Source organism: Sitodiplosis mosellana, unplaced genomic scaffold, assembly GCF_009176505.1.
Source record: "Sitodiplosis mosellana isolate CC-2019 unplaced genomic scaffold, AAFC_SMos_1.0 Smas_scaffold_6150, whole genome shotgun sequence".
NCBI lineage: Eukaryota > Metazoa > Arthropoda > Insecta > Diptera > Cecidomyiidae > Sitodiplosis > Sitodiplosis mosellana.
In genome coordinates, this window is record NW_022601391.1 from 1,032,220 (window position 1) to 1,054,958 (window position 22,739).

At 35.2% G+C, this 22,739-nt stretch overlaps 1 protein-coding gene across 10 annotated transcripts; it reads right to left on the reverse strand.

The window, feature by feature from the left end:
• Window positions 1-735: 735 nt before the first annotated feature.
• Window positions 736-22,460, reverse strand: LOC129574016 (E3 ubiquitin-protein ligase CBL). 10 transcript variants are annotated; one of them, XR_008688653.1, is made up of 12 exons: window positions 18,221-22,453; window positions 9,372-9,518; window positions 9,065-9,208; window positions 8,051-8,167; window positions 7,607-7,731; window positions 7,348-7,469; window positions 7,126-7,257; window positions 3,687-3,920; window positions 2,705-3,568; window positions 2,172-2,580; window positions 1,348-1,637; window positions 736-1,236 (listed from the first exon to the last, which is right to left on the reverse strand). XR_008688653.1 is itself a non-coding variant. In XM_055455283.1 (11 exons), the coding sequence occupies exons 2-11, from the start codon at window positions 18,763-18,765 to the stop codon at window positions 2,380-2,382; spliced, it is 2,631 nt and encodes an 876-aa protein (XP_055311258.1). In that variant the 5' UTR covers window positions 18,766-19,628; window positions 22,357-22,460; the 3' UTR covers window positions 1,733-2,379. The 10 variants fall into 10 exon arrangements, 9 of the variants coding, with proteins under 9 accessions (XP_055311258.1, XP_055311259.1, XP_055311261.1 ...); XM_055455283.1 differs by lacking the exons at window positions 736-1,236; window positions 1,348-1,637 and having other exon boundaries at window positions 1,733-2,580; window positions 18,221-19,628; window positions 22,357-22,460; XM_055455284.1 differs by lacking the exons at window positions 736-1,236; window positions 1,348-1,637 and having other exon boundaries at window positions 1,733-2,580; window positions 18,221-19,628; window positions 22,339-22,460.
• Between the last annotated feature and the right edge of the window lie 279 nt (window positions 22,461-22,739).

The following is a 22,739-nucleotide window of genomic DNA, read 5'->3' on the forward strand; positions in this document are numbered from 1 at the left end:
ATATATTTTCGGGGGGGAGGGGGGTGTTTATTGAACGTTTCTCTGTCTAATCTGCATATTTCAATTGGGTAAATAAGGTCAATTGTAAATAGGCATTTTTTCTTCTTTTTTTGTCCAACTTTTTCTCTGTCTGGGGGAAACATAATGTCATTTGAATTATGGAACATATACGTTCATTTGGTTTGTTTCTCTATGTGCACCTAAATCTAGTCAAAATCCAATAGTTTTTTTTCGTTTTTTTTTGTTTGTTTTTCTTTTCTGGTATTAAAAAAATAAACTCTTACAATTTTTTTTTATGCTTTTAAGTTCTCCGAAATCTTTTTGAAAGACAAAAAACCAATCTGAAAGAATTATCACTGTGCACATTGTTTTCAATTCACTTTGAAGACAAAAGCTTTTTTTTTCATTCTTCTTACTTGTTTTTTAAAACGTAAATTTAAACACATACATATCAATACACACTGAATTTAGACTTGTTTTTTTTTGTTTCGTTTTGTTCTCGACACACATGTGTTGCTTAATGGAAAAGGGTTTTTTTGTTTGTTTTTATCTAATCCCCAAATGTGCGATCAAATAATTCAATGTGTATACCATAAAAATCTAATGAACACCTTTCGTTGAAATTCGATTGTGTTTTCGGCCCGACAACCAGCTTCAAATGGATGGGGAAGGGTTGATGATTTTATATACTAATTTGGTTTCCAATTCTTTTTTTTCACCCAGGAAAATTTACAATTGTTTTTTTTTTTTTGCTCTTTTAAAAGTATAATTTTGTTTCTGATCAAACAATAATGCTGTTTGTGCGAAAATATTGTAAATTTTCAATAAATGAAACGAAAAGTAAATTTTTATTATAATTTTTTTCGCCCAATCCAAAAACGAATGACAGTGATTTGTTCAATTTGGTGTTTAAGAGTTAATTTCTAAAATTTCGAATATCATAATTTCTTTGATCTGTATCAAATAAATTTGATTCCGATTTGGGTTTTCAATCTGGGATCATTTCGTTTTTCTTGTATCCAAAAATTATCGTGCACACTGCACACCATTCACAAACTGCTCACTGCACAATATATTGATGGATCCATAAATAACAATGCTCGAGTAACCATTAAAATGGTACATTTTGATGTATATCAATCAGAACCGATTATAGATCAGCAACTGAAAACTGTCGGTTCTGTTGTCCGTCTGCCAAAAAAATTGCACCAGTGAAATGGGTCCACAGTTTTCTATCTGCAAATAAAGAGAGAAGTAGAAAAACATTTATTAAACATCAAGAAGGTTTTCGATGCAAATAATTGATAAAAAAAACCATTGTAAATTAGAAATGAATCTACTACTTACGTCTTTGATCTTCGAATGAGTGATGATCGGAACAGGGAATTTCCAAATAAAAAAAAACTCAATTTAATGGATCTATTGGAAAGAGTAACAAAGTGCAGTAACGGAAGTGCAGGTAAACGATTTGAAGCAAAATAAAAGTCGAAATTGGTGTCGGTCATCACAAATCCACTTTTTCTTAAATATGATTTCCTCAATAATTTGGCATTGTGCAGTTCGTATGGTATGGTTTCATCAATGGCTCAGGATGCATTTTGGTTAAGTTGATTTTCCACGAAATTAATTGTAGTTTCCTTAACCCCATAGACGATAGAGAAATAATGTAATATGCATATTGGTTTTTTAAGCTGTAAATCTCGAATATGTAGGTAGAAAAATGACTGGAAAATTATGCTGAAAATGTTGATTTGTGTTACTTTTGTGTTTGCATGTGTTGTTTGTTTTCTTCTGTGTGGCATTGCATTTATCGGACATAAACTTACGTTGAAATATGTTAGAATACATTTGTTTTATACATTACATAACTATATTTAGTGAAGTTATTCGGATGAAGATGACAAAAAGATACTAAACTTTCTTTCATGTTTTCATTCTAAATCCTCATAAATTTGATGAACAAATGAATAAATGAAACCGAAAGCAAACCCAGAAACAAGAATGAAATGAAATGTAACATTTCTTATTAGGATGTTAAATGTGTGAAGGCAAAATAGAACAAAAAAAATTTAATAATATTTTGAAGCGCATGAACGATCATAATGTCTGTTTATCATTTACAAATGTATGGGTTGTGCATTGCGCTGTATTTATACATAAGAGACCTGTACCTATTTCGAGAGTGACATCACTCACATGTTCTGATAAATTAGCATCTCATTTTTGACAATATTTGTTTACTAGAAAATTCAAACCAATGAAATGGACCCCGCTGTACTTATTTGATTTATATTTCACTTGCATATGTTTGTTTGTTTCTTATTTTGTCTGAGTTTTTTTGGGGGAAATGGTCGTGTGTTGGTATGCATGATGCTTCACTTAAGCGCCGCTTTTCGATACAAACTCATGCAGTATATCACAGGCCATTTCGATGTTATTTCGCGAAATTCCCAATGCTGTGATGACATTCTCCTTCGAATAGCCCTCATTCATCAGTCTTGTTATGTAATCTAAATTGATATTTTCATATGGCACATTCGCTATGTTTTCGTAAAGCAATGGCAAACCAACATCGGATGTCTGCATAACAAAAATGGAAATATAGAATAGTCATTAGAATGCCTGGTCAATCGATTGATCGATCAATAGATCAATAGAGGGTGAAACATTTCATTTTCATTTGGAATTTGGGTGGATAACCTACATTTCTCGTGCCATTCGAGTTGTTGGCTGAATGAGCGCGATTTTGTTGTTGACCTGGCGCCAGCGATGTCGTCGATGACGATGATGATGATGTTGTGCACAATTTCACATATTCCAATCCCAAATGCGGTGTCGTTTGTGATTTTGATGGTTGCTGTTGCTTCGATGCACTCTGCTGCGATTGCATGTGATTGGGATATGATTGATGTCGAATTTGGTTTTGTTGCATGCTCAATTTTAAGTGGTACAGATTATTTGCACAATTCGATGCGACTAGTTTCTGTTCCTTACTATCGATGTCACTTCTACTGCTGCTACCACTTAAATTCGTACCGGTACCGACGATCGGTTTGCGCGTCTCAAGCGGACGCGTATCAATGATTCCACTGATTGTTTCGGCTGGTCCAACAATTACTTTATCGCATGCATCTTCCACGCTTGATAAACTGATGTGCTTCAAACTGTCGTCGATGTCATCCGTTGCTTTTGCCACCACATTGTGCTTGGGTACGGGTGGTGCATTCGTTTTTGGAACCTCAAATTCACATGTCGTTACATTTTCGGAGCTCTTCGATAGCAATGCCGATAGATTTGTATTGTTCGATAAATTCACGAGACTAGATGCTCCAGTTACACATGTTTGAGGCTTCAGCATACGGTTAACGACCGAATTATCGGCCACATTCGGTGATGATTTGCGTGGCGGCAATGGCGGCGCCGTCAGACTTTGGTTTGAACTTGTAACATCATTTATTGCTAGGGCTTGCACATTGCTTATGGGCTTATTCAACATTTGAGGCATTTGCTGTTGCGATTGCGGTTGTGATTGTGCCGATTGCGTCACCTGATTCTGGCTTATCGATTGCTGTTGAAGGAATAAAACCGATTGGAATGTGTGCATTTCGTAGCAACAAATTTAGGTGGTTCATTTGTGCATTTAAACAAAAATTTGAAGCAAAAAATTGAGATCATGTATACTGTACCGTATGCTTGACGTTTGATTGAGTTTGCTGCTGTTGCTGTTGTTGCAATTGACTAGCATAGATATCGTTACTTGTTGGCTGACTCAGTGTGCCTTGCGTTTGTATATTCGGCGTGGCACTACGCCTAGTCATCCGCGGTGAAGAGTGCGGACTCTGTTTATCACTACGTGTTAATGCCATACTGTTGCTTAACGCATGTAACGATGATGTGGCCACATTAAAATCGCTCGCATCCTGAAAACCCAATTAGTTGAGAATTTTAAATGAAATTGCTTCATCTTCGTAATATAATTGAATGCGTAATCTTAACGAACGATACAGATGTAAGGGGAAGATTCGAATTTTTTTTTTAAATAGATTGATGAATGAAGTGGCATTTACAAAATAGGAAAGGCTAAGTATGATGAAAAGCCAACACTGGAAAACGGCAAAATGCTCAGCGAAAGTGTGATTTTAAATTTACAGAGAAAAAAAACACGTAAAAAATGGAGGCACCAACACACACAAAGATAATGGAAAAAAAATAGTTCAAGCTAAAACAAAATATCAAAAAAAGAAGAAAAAAACACACACACAAATGAGAAAGAGCGCAAAAAGTGAGTCTGAGCCAGCGATGAAACTATATATACGAAACAGAAATATACGAATTGCCAAAAATTTCGCAAAAAAAAAAAATATTAACAAAATATCTCATGCAAACAGTGGTATAAAAAAATGAAAAGAAGAAAAAAAGCAACACGGTAACATCGATAGTTGGTAAAATTGAGTGTATGATTGATTTATTACGTTTCTTTAAAAATTGGTTTTTATTATTTTGTGCATATTGGTTCTTAGGCAAATTAAATTGTTCACTTTCATTTTCGATGCTCATCCAAGTGGAAAAAAACATTTTCCGATTGCATAAGTCGTATTTGAAATTTTGATGGCCTTTTTCCTATTCGTTTTGTAAAAAAAAAAATATTGTACATCAAAAATCTTTTTTTTTTTCAAAGCAATAATTACACGAAAAAAAAACGACAAAAAATAAAATTCCATTTCATGCTCCAATCGCTCTCTTTACATATCGTTAAAATTAAACGCAGAAAAAGAAATATGTGTGTATATATATATATAAGTTCATTATTCATATTCTGTAATTTTATCGATTTAGGCCTATTTTTGTGAATTATTTCATTCCACATAACTTAAAGCAAATGAATAATATGCTACAAAATAATAAATATCACCTATATGATTTTTTTTAGTGTTTAAGTATATAAACTTAAGGGGGGGGGGGGGGGGAAACACTTAAAAATTCTAAGACAAATAATAAGCATTAAAACAAATGTTCTTATCAAAGGGAAAAAACACGACTAAGTTTTATCACAGAGAGTATTATATAACTGCTGAACAAGCCTGAAATGAGTTCAATTCACTGACTCAGACGCCTGAAGCGTTATTTAAACGCATTCGCGGTATAGAATTTTCATTGCTTGCAAATATCCACCTTAGCAAAAAAAATATGTTTCATTTTCCCCGTCACGCTTTGACCTGTCATTTGAAGGTTGTGCACACCAAATGAAAAAAACTGACAGTCCAATCCTGAAACTTGTTCTTCAGAAACAATGTAAATCTTTGCTAGCAATGAAAATTTGACAGTTTGAATGCGGGTAAATAACGCTTCAGGCGTCTGAGTCAGCAAATTCAGCTCAGCTCAGGCTTCTTCAGCAACGACAAGACACTCTCTGTTTATATGCAAATATCAGCACACACAAATACAGCATGAATTTAGTTTCTTGATTCTTCGGGGGAAGGATAGCACTAATGTATGCAAGTAGTGTAATACGACCAAATTGTATTGTTTTGGATATTGCATTCTGAAGTCAGGTAGATGCCCGGAATCATCGATGCTTCCATACAGTGTACATTGTGAAATTGACAAAAAAAAATTCATGCACTTGATTCATTTAACACATCAATTCAATGGATACACACAAATCTCCGCCTATCTTCGTTTATGCATATCAATACAATTTGTATCGTTTTCGAGTGTGTGTAGTTTGTGCGTGGATAAATGCATGCAAATTTTGGTTCACAAAAAAATATTCACTTTTCATTCTAAAATCTAATTGGATCTAAAAACGATTTCTAAAAAATTACGTCCAATCGAAAATTGACAAAAAAAAAATCGAATTACATTTTGTTTATATGAATACAATTTTCCTAAATTAATTTGGAATCACAAATATTTCGAGAAATATGTTCTTTTTTCTGCATTGCTCTTCTCTCACTTCTTCTTCATCTTTCTCCATTCAATTGTCTAAAATTCGTTCAAGTTACAACACCGAATTTCGATTTTGAACATTGATGAAAGCAAATTTGAAAGCATCACTATTTTAATTCGTTAGTTTGAACAAAAAAAAGAACACGAAAACCCAATTTGCATGGAAGCAAATGAATCGCAACAAAAACTGAGTATCCTCAACCGAAATGACTTTGGGAGAATGTTAGCTTTGGGAATTGGGTAAAGAAAAAGAGGAAGCAATTGAAGTTAAATGCGCGTACACCGTACATATATAAAAGAAATCGATAGAAAAAACACACACAAACATAAAATCGGAAAACCCATAAACACGAACAGTGAGCGTTTTGATGAGACTTTTTCAGTTTAAATAGTGAAACTATACGAATCGAATTAGTTTAAATGATACACCGAACACTAAACCGAAGAATATGGAATAAACATGAAAATAGCAAAGAGATATGGAAAATTCATTTATGTACATCCACAAATGGTTTAGCCCCATAGTGTGTTCAATTGTTACATCATTTGTTCCATTTATTCATGCATTATGTGATGATTAAATTAAATAAGTGGAAAAGCGAGTGGATTACAAGGAGCATGGCGATTATCGTGATGAATAAATGAAATTGGCGCAGTTTTTAGAAAAGTTTTAGTGCATTGACGTAATTGAATGAGTGAGAATTAATGTTTCCAATTATTTCGTATAAAGATACGAGAGATTTTGAATGATAAGCTAGTATGGATGTTTTTTTTTCTGGAGGGGGCATGAGCGATGAACATTATTTGGATTAGAAATGAGCTGTGATCCAATTTATTTGAACAAGGCATTTTCTTAAAAAAAAAAAATGGTAAAATTACTATCAAATACATGCATATCTATGCAATAGGCGTTGTTTTCGTTGGTCTATAGTGTCATGTTTGAAAGTTCGTTCCGTGAGAGTGGAGTCAATCGTTCATTGAATCAGATGCCGAAAATCTCTGTGATGAAACGAAATGTTCGGCTTCTGATGAGTGCGAATGTATATCACGTATATTTATTTGCATTCTCGAATCGATTGATTTAAATGGTGAGTGGAATTGGTTGCAGTAAAGCCATTTTGTGTGGGATGATGTGTGTTCTAAGATGGTTTGTTTGTTTGTTTTGGCTAACTATACCTCAGTATCGTCATCATCAACGTTTTGTTGTCGGCCATTGGCTGAATTCCTATGATGCTGCTTTCGCGGATCAAATGCATCGACTATAATTTGTTCAGTTCCTTTGATTTCAGCTCGACAGAACGGGCAACCCTGTAAAATGATACGATGCCATTCATATATTTTCGCATTGAAATATGTGGAATATTTGATTAAAGTGCACTAAAGAAATGTGATCGGTACCTGTCCTTCAGAGTCAACCTGCCAAGCGGTCAAGCATGGTGTGCACAGCAAATGGCCACATGGTTCAATTCGTATATCTTTGTCATTTTCCGCACAGATTTTGCATAACTGAAATGTGCTACCTGTTAAACGAGAATGCGACGAATGCGAAAGGAAGAAAGAAGAACGGAAGACGAATCATCGCATTAGAATAAGATGCAATTGCGTCGTTTATCGTTAAGCAACGAGATGTAAGTAAATCGGAGAAAAGGATGATTACCCATTTCGCAATAGAGCTCATATTGTTCTTGCGTCACAGTTATATGATCCTCCATGGGACTTTGTACAGCAAACGATAGATCTGGATTGGCCTGTCGCCCATCTGGATATAAATAAAATCCCTCTCTGTGCGTTGTTTCATTTGCGTATACAGCATTCGGATTGCGAAACCATCATCGATGAACCATGTTTCGAATGAGCGAAGCGCACGTACAATCGATGATGTGTCAAAACGCACAAATCGAATTAGTGAGCGAGAATGGAGCGGACGCAGAGAAAGAAAAATAGATATAGAAAAAACGAATTACAAACGGAATTCGACATATATATATATATATATATATATATATATATATATATATATTGGTAATAATTGATGGATCATTGGCAATGTTGCTATGTGCGGTATCAATTTTCAAAAGTGATGAAACAGAATATACTTTACCTATGGCCATCAAGCAACGCTTGACATAGTGACTTATTTTGTGGAATTGTTTGCAGAATTTCACCCTCAGCCGTAACATATCCTATCGCCCATTGTCCTAAGCGTGTACACGATAATCTGTTTATGGAGCGCAAATTACACAAGAAAAAGATAAAGTGGCAGTGAGTGGCGGGCATCAATATAATAGAATTGTTTTTCGCTTTTTAGCACTATATGAAATGTAGAGCTACTAATCTGATTTTTTTTTCCTAATAATTTTTTGAGCCATGAACAGAATTGAAGTGGCTTTCAATTTTATGCTCATATTTTTTATTCAATTCAAACTAGTGGCAGTAACGACAAATAAGTGCATAGTATCTCAAAGCGCCAATCAAATTTTTATTATCAAATGTTGTTTAAAAATTACATTAATTTTTCGTATAGTATCTTAGTCTTGAACAGAATTAAAGTGACTTTCGATTCTATGCTCATATTATTTATTAATTTTAACCCAGAGGCAGTATGTATCTTTCAAAAAAGAAATTAAACCAAGATCTTGTAATTCATTATTGAGATAACGAAGAAAATCTTTTTTCTGTACCTATTTTGTTGCAAATATATATCCTTCGTACTATGCTTTTAATCCATAGTGTTATTAAAAGGGACGACTTTAATGATATATTAATGCAAAGTTATTTCGATGGAATACATTTCATGTAGTGCGCAAAAAAGTAGTTTGTTGTGAAATAACAAAATAGAATAAGTAACAAAAATCTCAAAAACGCAGAGTGGAGCGAAGCGACACTCTGCGGTCTTGTTTTTTTCTCTCATTATTATTGTTTAGCTATCATAGCATGATGTATCATACAAAGTGTCGAAATATTATACCCAGCACTTATGCGTCAATTGAAGCGAATAAAAAAAATGAAAATCGCTGCTTTATCGGACCAAATCAACGCATTTTCATCGCTGTTCTAATTTTTGGGGTGTGCACTTGTAATTGTATTGATGCAAGCAATGCATTTTTAATTTTACCTGAATACGTAACTGCCAGCTTTGTGTATGTACTTTTGTAGTCTGGCCTTGACCTCGTCATATGTTAAAAACGCAACATAACCCGGATGTGTAACAGCTAAAATTTGCCAATTCCGTAGCAGTGTGCTCCACGGTTGAAATAGACTGCAAACAAAGTGAAATGCGAACGAACGAAAACAAAATAAATCACAAATTATTTAATGTCATATTTATAGCGCAGATTGAGAGCGCGCAAACAGTTCAAGACGATTTACGTTTGGATTACAAATAATAAGATGTTTGTTGTGTGCAGGGTCTTTCCACTTACCGTGTGAATACGTCGAATTCAAAATTTGAAATATAGTCGTTGCATGTCAAATCGATGGTTGTCTTCAACGCCATCGCTTCTAGACCAGATGAAATTGGATGTACCTTTGATAATTCTTGGCGGAAAATTTTCCATGGAACCAACGTACTGGAAAGGTGCAAAAATACAAATTAGTGTGAAGCAACAACAACCAAAAAAAGAAACCTGATGATGTTTTAAATTTTAATTTGCTCGATGTACAATCGTCACATTTTATTTCTTCTTCAAATATTTTTCTCTTTCACCAGATAATGTGCTGAGTGTTTAGGTACAAGCGAATGAAAAAAAGAAAACGAACGGTAATTCAACAATTTTTTGTTGTTCAAGTACGAAAAGCCAAACACTGAAATAGAACGAAGAGAAATAGACAAGAATACGAGGTTGCATGGAATTCCGTGAGCATTTCCCTTTGATCTTCGCATGGAATTTTCGCAAGACGAATTACAAACAAATATTAACATATAATGGGCAAAGCAAACACAATTAGCCATTTTTTTTATGCTGTTGTTGTTATTGCTGCTGCTTGTGTGTGTGTTTTTTTTATTCTATTTCTTTTTACATCTCTCACTTGATGTGGTAGTTCCGAAAAAAATGCGACGCGAAAGGGGGAAAGAGAGTGAGGAGGAGAGAGAATGATAAAAGTGGAGAAAGAACGAAAAAGATAAAAAATGTTTATTTTGTGCAAACGTTTTTTTAAGGATGATTTTATTCCGAGAAATCTTCAAGGGGCATTTCGTATAGCTTAAACGCAAGTAATATGCCGTGTGTATTTTTTTTTGTGCGTGTCGAACCGACCAAAAATAGCATTGTACAGACAATGAATAACATCAAATTTATGAAATGATAAAAGAAGATTTGACATGAAAAATGTGAATTTTCGAGAGGTGAAACAGAGAGGGAGAGAGAGAACAAAAAATGGAATTTCAAATAAATATGGGTTTTAGTACACGGCCGGTGAATTATTTCGAACGCGATTCGTACACATAAAACCATCGTAATGGCTACCGAGAGCGAGAAAAATCGGCATTTACGAGGTAAAATCAATTTTGGTTGCTCGCTTCTTATGCTATTAATGGAAGAATAATGCATTTAGTAGTATAATTGCGGTCACTTGACTCATTTTCTCATGGCTAATTATGTATTGTTCTCGAATGCTAGTTGAATGAAACAATTGCGCTTGTCACACGAAAAGAAGTCACGTTTTGTGTCGCTTTTTTTTCTCTTTTGTATTCAATCTTTCTTCTCGCTTTTTGAACAAAGCGAGATGCTACTTGGTTCGTTCATAAATTGCATAAGATGCCGCAAGCGTTTGAACCTCGACACACACACAATCACAAACAGTCATAGAGTGCTGCCGTTTCGATGCACTTAAATTATTATCAAAACTTTATATACGTAAATGAATATGTTGAAATGTAATTAAAAATGCTTTTGAGAGACGCGTTAAATTAATAAAAACCGAATAGCTCAAGATACATTTCAAAATGCTCATTTTAAATTTGGTTGAGATAGTTCTAATTAAAAGAGATTCATTGGCGACGCATTCATCACATTCGTGTTTACATCGTTGTTTCTCTTTTATCTAATGAGTGAGAGAGTGTGCACCGTTTCCCACAAGTGTGAAGTTCATTCATTCGTTACCGCTCATATTCATGGAACCAACAGCAATATACACACACACATTACACACGTACAACTCCAACGAACGAATAAGACAACCGAAGAGCCATTCATCATGGCAGAGAAACGGAGTCGAAAGAGGTAGAAGAAAGACGAAACAAACTTAAGCTCCAAATCTGAACATAATCACAGCTATAATCATAAAAAGAGGAGAACAGATTACACTGAATGTGACTCGAAAAAGAGATTGCATATCCATGGCCCGAATTCAATAGAGTAAAATGTGTGAGATTGGTGCAGATGTATAAAGATAGAGCGAGAGAGCATTTCATCGACACTTTGACCGAGATTATTTATCAATGTTTTTTTTTTTTGGATGTGCATCGCACACTAGAGAATTAGGAGCAGTGATCATTTGATTGGGTTTTGTTGGGCAGCATGGAACGGCTCATGATGTAAATCATCATTAAAAACTCATTACATCTTTTCGGTTCGGGTTTGTTTTTTTTTCTTCTTTTTTCTCAATATTATTTCAAACGACACGGTCAAATAAGCTATACAAATCAGCCTACGGCCGCGCGTACACTTCAACCAAACCATCATCGTCTCGTCGTCGTCGTTGTCTTATGAACTTGTTTGTTTGTGCGCACCGCGCTGTTTTCAGCAATGTCGTAAACCATATTTGAGTGTTATGCATTGGGTTAGCGATGTGTAAAGTGGCTCCTTCGACTGTAATTTCAATCGAATTTATCGTGGGCCGTATGAACACTATATACAGAGAATTAGCACGTATTTATTTTTTGTCGATTTTGATTTTCATCTAATCTCGATCGGATTTCATGTACTCGATCGGAGATACTGGCTTTGGCGCTCATTTCCATAGCCATATTCACCGATGCGTCGTATGTTTCGTTCAGCTTATACCTCATGCATATTCACAGGTCGGATTTGGAATCGGTGTCTCCGTTAAAGAAAAAAACCGGCTTTTTTGATATTATTAATTCATTTATGTGTGCCTTGACTTATGGTATGTGTTATGCATAGGCGATAGCGATTGCTGCACAGCCCAAGAACCAAAATCATAGATACAAAAACGTATAAATTAATAGACGAATCACGTAGAAATAAAAATAAAACGAAAGAGCATACTACTATCTAGGAAGAACATAAAATACACATACACAGAGACACACAAAGATACCCGATTGATTGTTAATTGAGGTCAAAACGGTGTGAGTGCTGAGAATATTCTTTGTTTTGTCCCATCATCTTGAGGCCGTTCTTCTGTGTCTTTTATGTGCGTATATGTGTGAGTATGTTTTTGTGTGTTACCCAACATTTTCATTCTGTTTTCTCTCTTCCGTTTGACTTTTGCTCGTCTGACAATGAACAGTACAATCATGGGCACCGATAGATTCAACATCAAAAAACGAAAACCAGGTAGAAATGAATTGCCTAACCTGCATTAACCAGTGATTTTGTGCCATAATACAAATCCCTCAATACACAATTTAGTTCGATGTTAGTTTTCCAACCGAGGCATATTTTTCACAAATGAGAAAAAAGAAGAAGAAGATCCAAATGGTTTATGAATTGAGAATTTGAAGACCACTCGAACAAATGCTTGCACGAAATGAATTGTACACATTTTTTTTCGGTTGTGTCATTTTTGCTTATGCATTGACGAACAGAGAATTGTTATCGATTGCACTACAGCAAATAATTTCAAGGTGCGTGCTTATGTTACGCACATACATTTTACACAAAATCGGCATTACTCATTGAAGCGCGCACTTCAAACGTGAATTGTAATGACTTCGTTTTTTTTCCATATGTTTTTATTTTATTCTTCATAATTGACTCGACATTAAATCATTTGTAAACATGTTATTCGTTTGGTTTGTTGCTTGCCGTTTTTTTCTTATTCTTCTGCTTTTCTATTCGATTCGATCCGAAAAAAAAGCCAATGCTTTTGACACATTCACAATGCATGCACATCGTTTGTTGGTTTGGGTGCAATAATTTTGCATGAAATCGGTAATTTAAAATTAGACGACTTTCAAACGTGTTCATTTTTAAAAATAGTTTCGTTCTGGCGGAAATATAATATTCATTTTGTGGCGCATTCGGTTTATGCTCATTGCAATTGTGGCATGTGTTTGCGTACTGCGGCGTCGGAATTATACAACTCGAAAATGAAAGAAATAATATGAAAATTGCAATGTGTAACGAACACACGGGCTCCATTCAATCGGGGTATTCCTTTTTGGAAGGGAATGCAGACGATTAATTTGACAATTCGTTTTCGCAGCCATATGTGTGTGAGCCAACCTTAAACTCATTTAGTTTATTATTTTGTTTGTTTTTTTCTTTCCAAACTTGTGCAATCAACTCAGTCATGTGTTGCGGTGATGAAATCACGAAAAGTATGCGTTACAAATGTAACAAGATTCATTTTGCTTCTGTTTTGATACTTAATCACGTTGGTCGTTGTCGTTGCCGATACTGTTCGTGTTATTGTTGTTATTTTTTTCCGCTCTGTTTTGCGCCTATTTGCTCGCCTCAAAAGCGGCACTTTCAACGATTATTATTGATGAATATTACACGCAAACGCATCAATGACACTGTCAATCTATTATCGAATTCACTTGTATATTCGCTAAAAATATATAACTGTTTGTAATACGTCATTCAAACAGGAAATCCAAGTGCGAGTGAAACATAATGATTACCAGTGTCGGATGTGTGAGGGTGGCATGTTTTTGACTTTTCGCTTATTTCGTGGCTCGGTTTTTTGCCCATAGTTTGAGCTAGTTCATGACTAGTTGAAATTTATGAAAATTGATATTGTGTACGATTTGACGCTATTCACACCCTTTGCGTGTATGCAATTTTCACTATATGCGTCGAAACCGAAGCCAAGCGCTGAGCATTTCTAGTGACCATTTAAAACTGAAAATATTTTTCAGTGTCGTCATATATTGTATTTGTTTTTTGCTCGCATCAAACTGGTTTGCTGAGCAAAGCACATATTTCAGCGTTTTTTCTTCTTCTCTCATTACTACTTTGTCTATTTTTTTTTTGCTTTACTCTCACTCAATCAATCGTGTCGTGGCAGAGAAAAAAAAGTTCCCACTTTTCACAATGCAAGAAATTTCAACGCTCGAAACCATAATGCTCGTTCGGCTGATAACAGTGAAAGAACGAAGAGAAAAAAGAATGAACTGGGAAACCAAATTCAATTAAATATCTAAGGGCTTACATGTGTGTGTGTGTGTGTGTGCAAAAAGTGAGTGAAGTGAAGGTGAGAGAGAGGGAGAGCGGATGAGAGAATTTTAATGGTACTTTTGTTTGTGAAAAATGCTTTCGACTTTTTATTCTGATGATGTTTACTGCAACGCAGAGGCCTATTGGAAAATAAAAACATGGTGCCCCCCATATGGGAAGACAGCGAAAAAGCGAGTATGTCACCGCGTTTCAATGGTTTGCGGTCGGTGTGTTTTGTGTTCACTAGGGTGTTTTCGGTATTAAATAAACAGAAAATGGTAGTTTTAGTTTGATAGAGCAGAGAATTTGGAATCGATTTCATATATTTTTGTTCGGAATCAGTCCAAGATGCCACTTCCCACAAGCAAAACAAATGTTCGTCGAATTTTGAGGTTATATCACTATTCGCTGAAACTAATCTGATATTTTCCACTTTTTTCGATTCAATCTCACTACCAGAGATGAATTCTCAATGCAAACATTTATTTTCACGTAATTTTCATTGGAATAAGTGGCCAAATAGTCGAGAATTCACACAAATTGTATTGCCTCTTTGACCGGTTCTTCAGTCATAGAAAAAACACCGACAAACTCATTTTTTTCACAGAAATTCATTCAATGAGTTTGAAATAGACGATAAATTATCTAAATGCACTAAAATATCCAATCGAAAAAAACCAGGAAGGCCAAATTGCAGCAAAACCAAAACGTAAACAAAATGAGCTGTCATCATGAAATCTGAGCTTCTTTGACATTTTGAAGGGCTACCAATGCACTTCCTGGTTTTGTCCGATTGGATATTTTAGTGGATTTAGTTAATTTATCGCGTATTTCAAACCCATTGAATGAATTTTTGTGAAAAAAAATGAGTTTGTCGGTGTTTTTTCTATGGTTGAAGAACCGGTCAAAAAGGCAATACAATTTGTGTGAATTTTCGACTATTTGGCCACTTTTTCCAATGAAAATTACGTGAAAATAAATGTTTGCATTGAGAATTCATCTCTGATAGTGAGATTGAATCGAAAAAAGTGGAAAATATCAGATTAGTTTCAGCGAATAGTGATATAACCTCAAAATTCGACGAACATTTGTTTTGCTTGTGGGAAGTGGCATCTTGGACTGATTCCGAACAAAAATATATGAAATCGATTCCAAATTCTCTGCTCTATCAAACTAAAACTACCATTTTCTGTTTATTTAATACCGAAAACACCCTAGTGTTCACTCTACTCCGCTGGATTGTAATACAGTGGAACCTCGGAAATTAGAAGATCCAGAAATTAGAATTCCTCCGAAATTAGAAGAGAATTCTCCGCTCCATTGCTGCTTCTGAAATTAGAAGATTGTCTTCTAATTTCAGAGGTACTTTTTTAATGCTTATTTAATGCAATGCATCTATTGTATCGAACGAAAAATATTTTAAATGGAACAAAGTATCGATTGGAATTGCTTGACGAAACTAAGGAATTGAATCACTATTTGAGGTTTTTTTTCGAAAATTATGAGCCTCAGCTTCAAAGTCTCGAAACAAAACATATTAATTAGAATTCTATTTGAAAGTGAAATTTTTTAGGAGCATTTCATCGTTAAAATATACAGACATGGCTGATTTGAAGCAAATTGAACTCAAAATCTTCTAAAAATATGTTCGATTTTCGTCCAAAAATGAACAAATTTTGTTTTTTTGGATTCGGATTGCTCCAAATTTACTTTACATTCGTTTTTTATGGCAAAAATACATCTCCATAGTTTTTATAATCTTTCATCTCGAAATAAATGAATTGTTTTGTCTGATAATTCTTCTAATTAAATTGGAATATTATTGAAAAGAATTATTAAGGCAGAGTATCAAAAATATTGGAATCTTGTTAAAAGTATGTTTCAAAGTTATATTTTTATTTGGGAATTTCGTTCTGGTGTTACTGTAGTGTCATTTTGTTCATTTAACTGCAAAAATAATGCAAAAAAAATTTGCCTCCGAAATTAGAAGAATTCAGAAATTAGAAGTACCCAAAGTACAAACACCTGCTAATTTCCGAGGTTCCACTGTATATGTTAGCCGTGTACGACATTTGACCTTATTTTCTCTCCACTCGAACAGTTGCAAAACAAATTGCAACTGTCTGAAAATTGAATTTCTCGCAATTTGTCACACACATACTAAATGTCGTGACAAGTAATCCGAGTGAAGTGTACGGTGAAAACAGCAAGATTTTCATTCATGCGCTCGCTCATTCGTTGAACGATTAACAAATTAGAAATTTGAAATTTGGCAGTGAACTCCGTTTTTCAGGCGCATCTATTGATGCCTTTCGAGACAAGACACATACACCCGTTCAACAGACGCTTCATTGAACAAAACAAAAAGGTGGTTTGCGCGCTACGGCGTCAAAGCATAATGATTGTTTGGCCGAGGCAGACGATTTTTCTCGCAATCGCGTAATGCAATAAATAATAATCTAAAAATGGGAAACGATGACGATAATATGAGTGTGGGCTCATCAAATTCAATAGCAACATTTACATTGTATTACAAGTGGACGAACCTATTACGGATGAATGGGCGCCGTCGATATAAATACTGAAATCAGTCGGATATTTACTCACAGTGACAGCGTTGAGAGAATCGAGGATGGTAATTCATTCATTAGAGCGCTGAGAAAGAGAAATTGATAAGCGTATATCGTTTCGTGGAAATGCCATCAATTTCGATAGAAATTCAATTTATGCTATGTTCTATTACAGCTTATATTCAGAAAGCGTCAATATCATTTATTCTATTTCCTTGCGTACGTCGTTTTACTCTTGAATTGTTTTTTTGTATTGGTTTTTTTTTCTCGTTCATTTATCGCCGCCTTCGTCATCGCGCATATATTTGATCGTGTGTCGAAAGCGATATGCTACTCTATGTCGTTTCATGATTCTATTGTGTGGCCGTTAATCCATTTTTTTTCATTTTTTTTCTTATTTTCTCATTCTCATTGTTTTCTCAAAATTGAATGGGTCAAAAACAAAAGACATCGAAAAACAAAACAACAAAAACGAAAAAAAATGTAAATTGGAAAACGAACGCAAACAGTTCTACAGGATCGTCGTGGCAAGAAACGGCATAAAAATTTGTTTGATTGTTGCGTCGAATTCTTCTGACAAGAATTCGTCGACTCAATTGTGACATGAGTGATTTCATTGTGTCACATCCTGAGCTCAATGCGCATAATATCGAGCTGTAGAGAAAGTGGTTCTATTAAAGAAAAAAAAACAACTTTTTTTTATCAGGAGTTTCTTTGTTCGATAAGGTTCAATTCTCGACAGTGAAATGTTGTGAGTAATGAAATCAGCGAACGAATGATTAACCGATGGTGATTAAGCTTGCATACGTGTAATCAATCCATCAATAGTCAGAGATTTTGCTAAGAAAAATTGTTTCAATTTTAATACGATACTGGAGATTTAAAATAAACATTTTCACTTGAAAAACATGACTCATTGACCCGTGACGAACTTTGATTGTTTGCTCATTCTGTCAGGAAATGCCATAATCTGAAACCGTTTCGAAACTGATTTGTCGACAGAGCAAAAAAAAATGTAATAGCTTGTTGCCGATCCACTGACATATTTTGTGGTGATAGCACAAGGTAGTGAGTCGCTCATCCTATCAATACTAAAAGTAACAAAACATAAGCATACGAACGAAGAAAAAACACTCGTTGATCGATCACGTGCCGTCAAAATGCGGAAACCGCAAAAAGCAAGTGCTTCTTTTCCATGCAACGAAAACAATGCGACAGACAGGTGAAATAGATCAAAACAGGATATAAAAGAGGATAAAATCATGTTATCATCATCATCATTGGCAAAAGAGAGAAAAAAAACATTTAAATCCGTGTATATCGTCATATTTCGAGGGGAATGCGGGCACTTACCTATTGCCGAAATTGGCCTTCCAAAAATCCGCTGCATCCGCTTTGGTAATCCGAAATTGGTCGCCGGCAAATACCCCATTCGGAAAGATTGCTTTCAATTCGCTTAACATATGTGAAAACACTAGACTAAGTTTCGTTAAGTTACGACGATAATGCGAATTCTCGTCGAACATTTTCTCCTTGCCCTCCTTGAACAGTTTGATTGCTTGCTTACATTTACGCATCAAATTGTTGATAAACACATTAAAGTGCTCATTTGCATGCAGTATGTGCATTTGGTGTTCATACTTTGAATAGATTAACCGCAACCGTTGATATGTGTCGGGCAATATATCGAGAATGAATGGCGGACTATTTTTCAAATTCATTTTCGATTGCTGACACTGTCGCACCACTTTGTCCATAAGTTTCCATGTTTTGTCCAGTGTTTTCTTATCGGTGGACATTTTTTGTGGGCTACACGCATCGGACAGTGCACCGTGCAGTTTCGAAAATATTGATGATATGTTTTTTGTTTGTTGCATACGAGTTCGACTTGCCGCCATTTTGAATTTATCAGAAGTTATGTGCTCTTTCTTTCTCTTTTCTGTGTTGTTTTGGTGTATTCTGTATTTTATTTTTCGGGAGATGTGTGTAGTTTATTTTTTTCTCTCTCTTCTCTTCGCTTGATATATGTATATATATAAATTTTTGCCTTTTTCACGTTTTTCTTCTGTGTTCCTTTTTCAGAATTTTTCCTTTTCGTTTGTATTTTTCTGTCGATTCTTCTCTACATTTATTATTACGTGTACATGGGCATCGAAATATACACACGTTCTCTCGCTCTCTGGCTGTCTGGTTGGTTGGCTGGTTGGTTTGTTGTCTCTTGCCTGTCGCTTTGCCTATATGTGTGGAATAATTTATATGTAGGTACTGTATTAAGAATGCTTCATATATATATATATATATCTTCCGCCGTGGTGTTATTGTTGTTGTTTCTTTTTTTGTTATTCCGCTCTCGTGTAGTGTATTCCAAGTCCGTGGTAAACGGTAATCTTTCTGTGTGTTTGTTGCTTTTCTGTATCTTTTTCTATGTTACCGCCGTACAATTAGGCATCAATGCCAGTATATGTTGCGTATGCACAAATAAACGATACAAATAAATGCTAAATCTGATTCTCGATGATTTTTTCTTTCTTTTCTTCTTCTATCTTCCTTTCAGTGTGTATGCGTATATATACATACAGAGTTCTTTTTCTTCTTCTTCTTGTTTTTTATTCTATCGCTTCGCACTTTTCTCCAATGTTAGTATGTTATATCTCACTCAGCATAGAAAGATGTTGTTCTCGTCAAATTGAGTTCAGATTCTCTTTCTCGCTCTCTTTCTGTCAGTTCATCTATCTACTCTATGTGTGTGCGTATTAGTTTTCTACAAAACACCAAACATAATAAGAGATTTGTTGTGTATGCTTTTCCTCTCTCTCTCTCTCTCTCTCTCTCTCTCTCTCTCTCTCTCTCTCACTCTCTTCTTTCTCTTCGATTTAATTATGTTTATTTGTTATTGCTCCTCTCTATGCGTATCGAGCTGAACTTGATTCCTTTGCCTCTTTTGTATTGTTCGTGATATTATTTTTTGTGCCTTTTGAAGAGAAAAAAAACGACTCTTCTTTTGTCTATATCATATCGTTGTGTTTTTCTTTCTTTCGGTTGGATTGTTGTTTCAAGCCATGGTGCAATAGTGATGGGAACTCGATTTAATGATGTGATTCTTGAGCTACCACGTGTGCGTTAATAAAATCGAAGCGCTGATATCACACTATGTCTGGAGAGTTTAACTCAAGCAGAAAAAAAACAACAAAAGGAGAAAAAAAAAACGATACTGCACAAGCATCGAACAGTTGATGTAATTAAAAGTTGACCACGAAGGAAATCAACATGAAATTCGCCACTACTTGTGCATGCCCATCCGCAAGTAATCATCGACCACCATTGAAACTTTTTTTTCTACACATAAACACTTGCGAATGCGTTGATTAATTCCTAATTTGCCATCCGAGTTGACCTGCTCATCTCTCTCGCTCTCGGGGTTTCTGTGCCTTTATAAGCGTTGCTGATTGTTTCCGTTTTGTTGATGTATTAAAAAATTTTTTTTCAGTCGGTCAATTGTATTCAGAGACCCAAATTACGCGTAAACTCGCCGACTTCGCTTCAATCAATTTATGCACTTGCACAAACGTACACACCAATCGTTCGTGCGGTCGCTGCTAGATCGCTGGATACACCGATAAGTTCGAATATACCAAATATATACATGAAAAAAATAACAGCACAACGCATACAGTGCGCTTAGATTAATCGCACAATAAACCCACAATTTCGATGTTTCAGCAACGGAGTTGGTGTGTGCGTATCCAAAGAAAATATCATGTACACACAAAAATTGTTGTTTCGTTGTTTTATAGGTTTTTTTCTCTCTCTGTTTTCTTTCTTCTTACAATTTAACTCGCACGTATCGGAAACACGTTTTGCATTCACAATCGGGCCGTGATTTCATTCGAATAAATGTACGAGAGAACAGAGAAATAATGTATACGAGAAAGCAAGAAGAAATAGTCGGTTATTGCAACATAAGTGCTATCAGTAATCGTCGACAGAAAAATTACCAACAAAATCTTAATGCACACTTCCCGTATGATTTGGATTCCACGTTGGTTTTGACTTAGTTTTTTTTCTTTTCAGTTGTTTATGTTGGTTGCGATTCTTGGGTTGCAATTAATTGAATGTTTTTTTTTCTCAGTTTGTTTTCCCCAGTTTCCGACGCACACAGATACACACACCGGATTCAATGCGAACACAAGTTTAAAAATCGAATTTCATTGAATTTTCATTGCAAACACCGAATTAGAGCAATCGCATCAAAACTTGTTCAATTGTGACAGTTAATCGAATGTTTGAACGACTTGTTTTTATTCCCGTACAACAGCATCACATTTAACACTTTAAATTGCACTTGCACTGATTTCAGTGTCACCGAATCGTTGTATTGTTTAATTCTTTGTTGTTCATTTGTTTACTGGGTCATTGTGGATTATTTTAAACTCATCACAATACGCTCAGCCGCTCGCAAGGAAATCACATTTCATGTGAATGAAATCATATTAAATTTTTTGTTTGATGTACTTTACGAACACACGTTGCCCCCTATATATTTTTTTTGCACTCGATTTCCTGTGTGGACAGTTTGTTGCTAGTTTAATTTTGCTATTTTCATTTCGATAACATGACGATGTAGCGGCTATTTATTCCTTTTTTCTCTCTGATTCACTCTCCCTCTCGTATGTGTTCAATTTTACTTGGTTATTCGCAAACTGTTTACGATCGTACACAATATCCGCCTCTTCTGAGTGACTGTATAGAATACTGTACTTTGTGTGTGTATTTATGTGTGTGAGTGTTTTGTTAGGTCTTTAATCGGCGTTTAATTCAAACGAGAAAATTAAATAAAAATTCCTCATTTCATACACTTTTATTTGACGCAGAAACGCAGTGTTTTTCATTTATTCATGCAAAATATGTGTAGATATCATTCGAAATCAGAATCACAATAACCATAACGATGGCAGCGTATGATGACAACGACTGATGAGGGCGACTACGAATCACGTCAAAATAATTCGGTCGAATGCGTGTGTGTGTGTGTTCACACTTCACTTGGGAATTTTCATCGTCAACAACAAAACTGGGCGCAATCTCCAATATCCATGATAAACTCTATCATTAAAATGGACATTTCATCAATTCGATTGTCATTGCAATAGATGCTGTTTTATTCATGTCCCCATCGCATTTCATGGAACGCTGTTGTTTGCTTTGGTTTTTTTTGGTTGAGTGTCTATGCAATATTCAATTGAATGGCAAACGAAAGCTGCGCTTTTTCGTTGACAAAATTGCACTACTTTGTTCTCGTCAACAACACTACACACTGTTTTTTCGACGAATTCCGTATAAACAACATTTATTTTAGAATTTTGCTGATCAAGTTATTTCCTTTTTTTATCGTTTTGTCCTCTTTAAATCGGGCAATTTTAAATGTGGAAAAACAACAACAATGAAAAAAAACTCAAAATGTCACTATATACAAAGATAATTCACAGTACGGCTTATAGCGACGACATTATTGCGCGATGGACAATCTACTTTTGACAACACCGTAGCTTAACAGCAAACCGAAAGTGCTGGCAAGAAAGAGAACGCACACTCATCTCTATTCGTATTCACAGAGTAAATGACTTTTTCCTCATGTATGAAATATTTGTGGAGAGATTTGTACGTCGAAACGGGCAATTGTGTGTTTGTGTGTGTGTGTGTGTATGTGGAAACCAGCAAGTGTGTTTGTCTATAACACTAACACAAATGACAAAAACATACACGGTCGTTGAGTTAGTGCAGTGCGTCTCTGTTTTGCAGCATCAGCACAAACGAACCGGTCGGTTAGAGTCATCTCGCTCATACCTACATGCAACGCATACCAATTCTGACT

Bases quoted from the DNA above. Each gene is read 5' to 3' on its own strand.
- LOC129574016 (XM_055455283.1), bottom strand. From the start codon at position 18,765: ATGGCGGCAAGTCGAACTCGTATGCAACAAACAAAAAACATATCATCA. The intron at 8,168-9,064 runs GTAAAATTAAAA...CTCCATAAACAG, and splicing joins GCTGGCAGTTACGTATTCAG to ATTATCGTGTACACGCTTAG. The intron at 3,921-7,125 runs GTATAGTTAGCC...TTGGGTTTTCAG, and splicing joins TTGATGATGACGATACTGAG to GATGCGAGCGATTTTAATGT.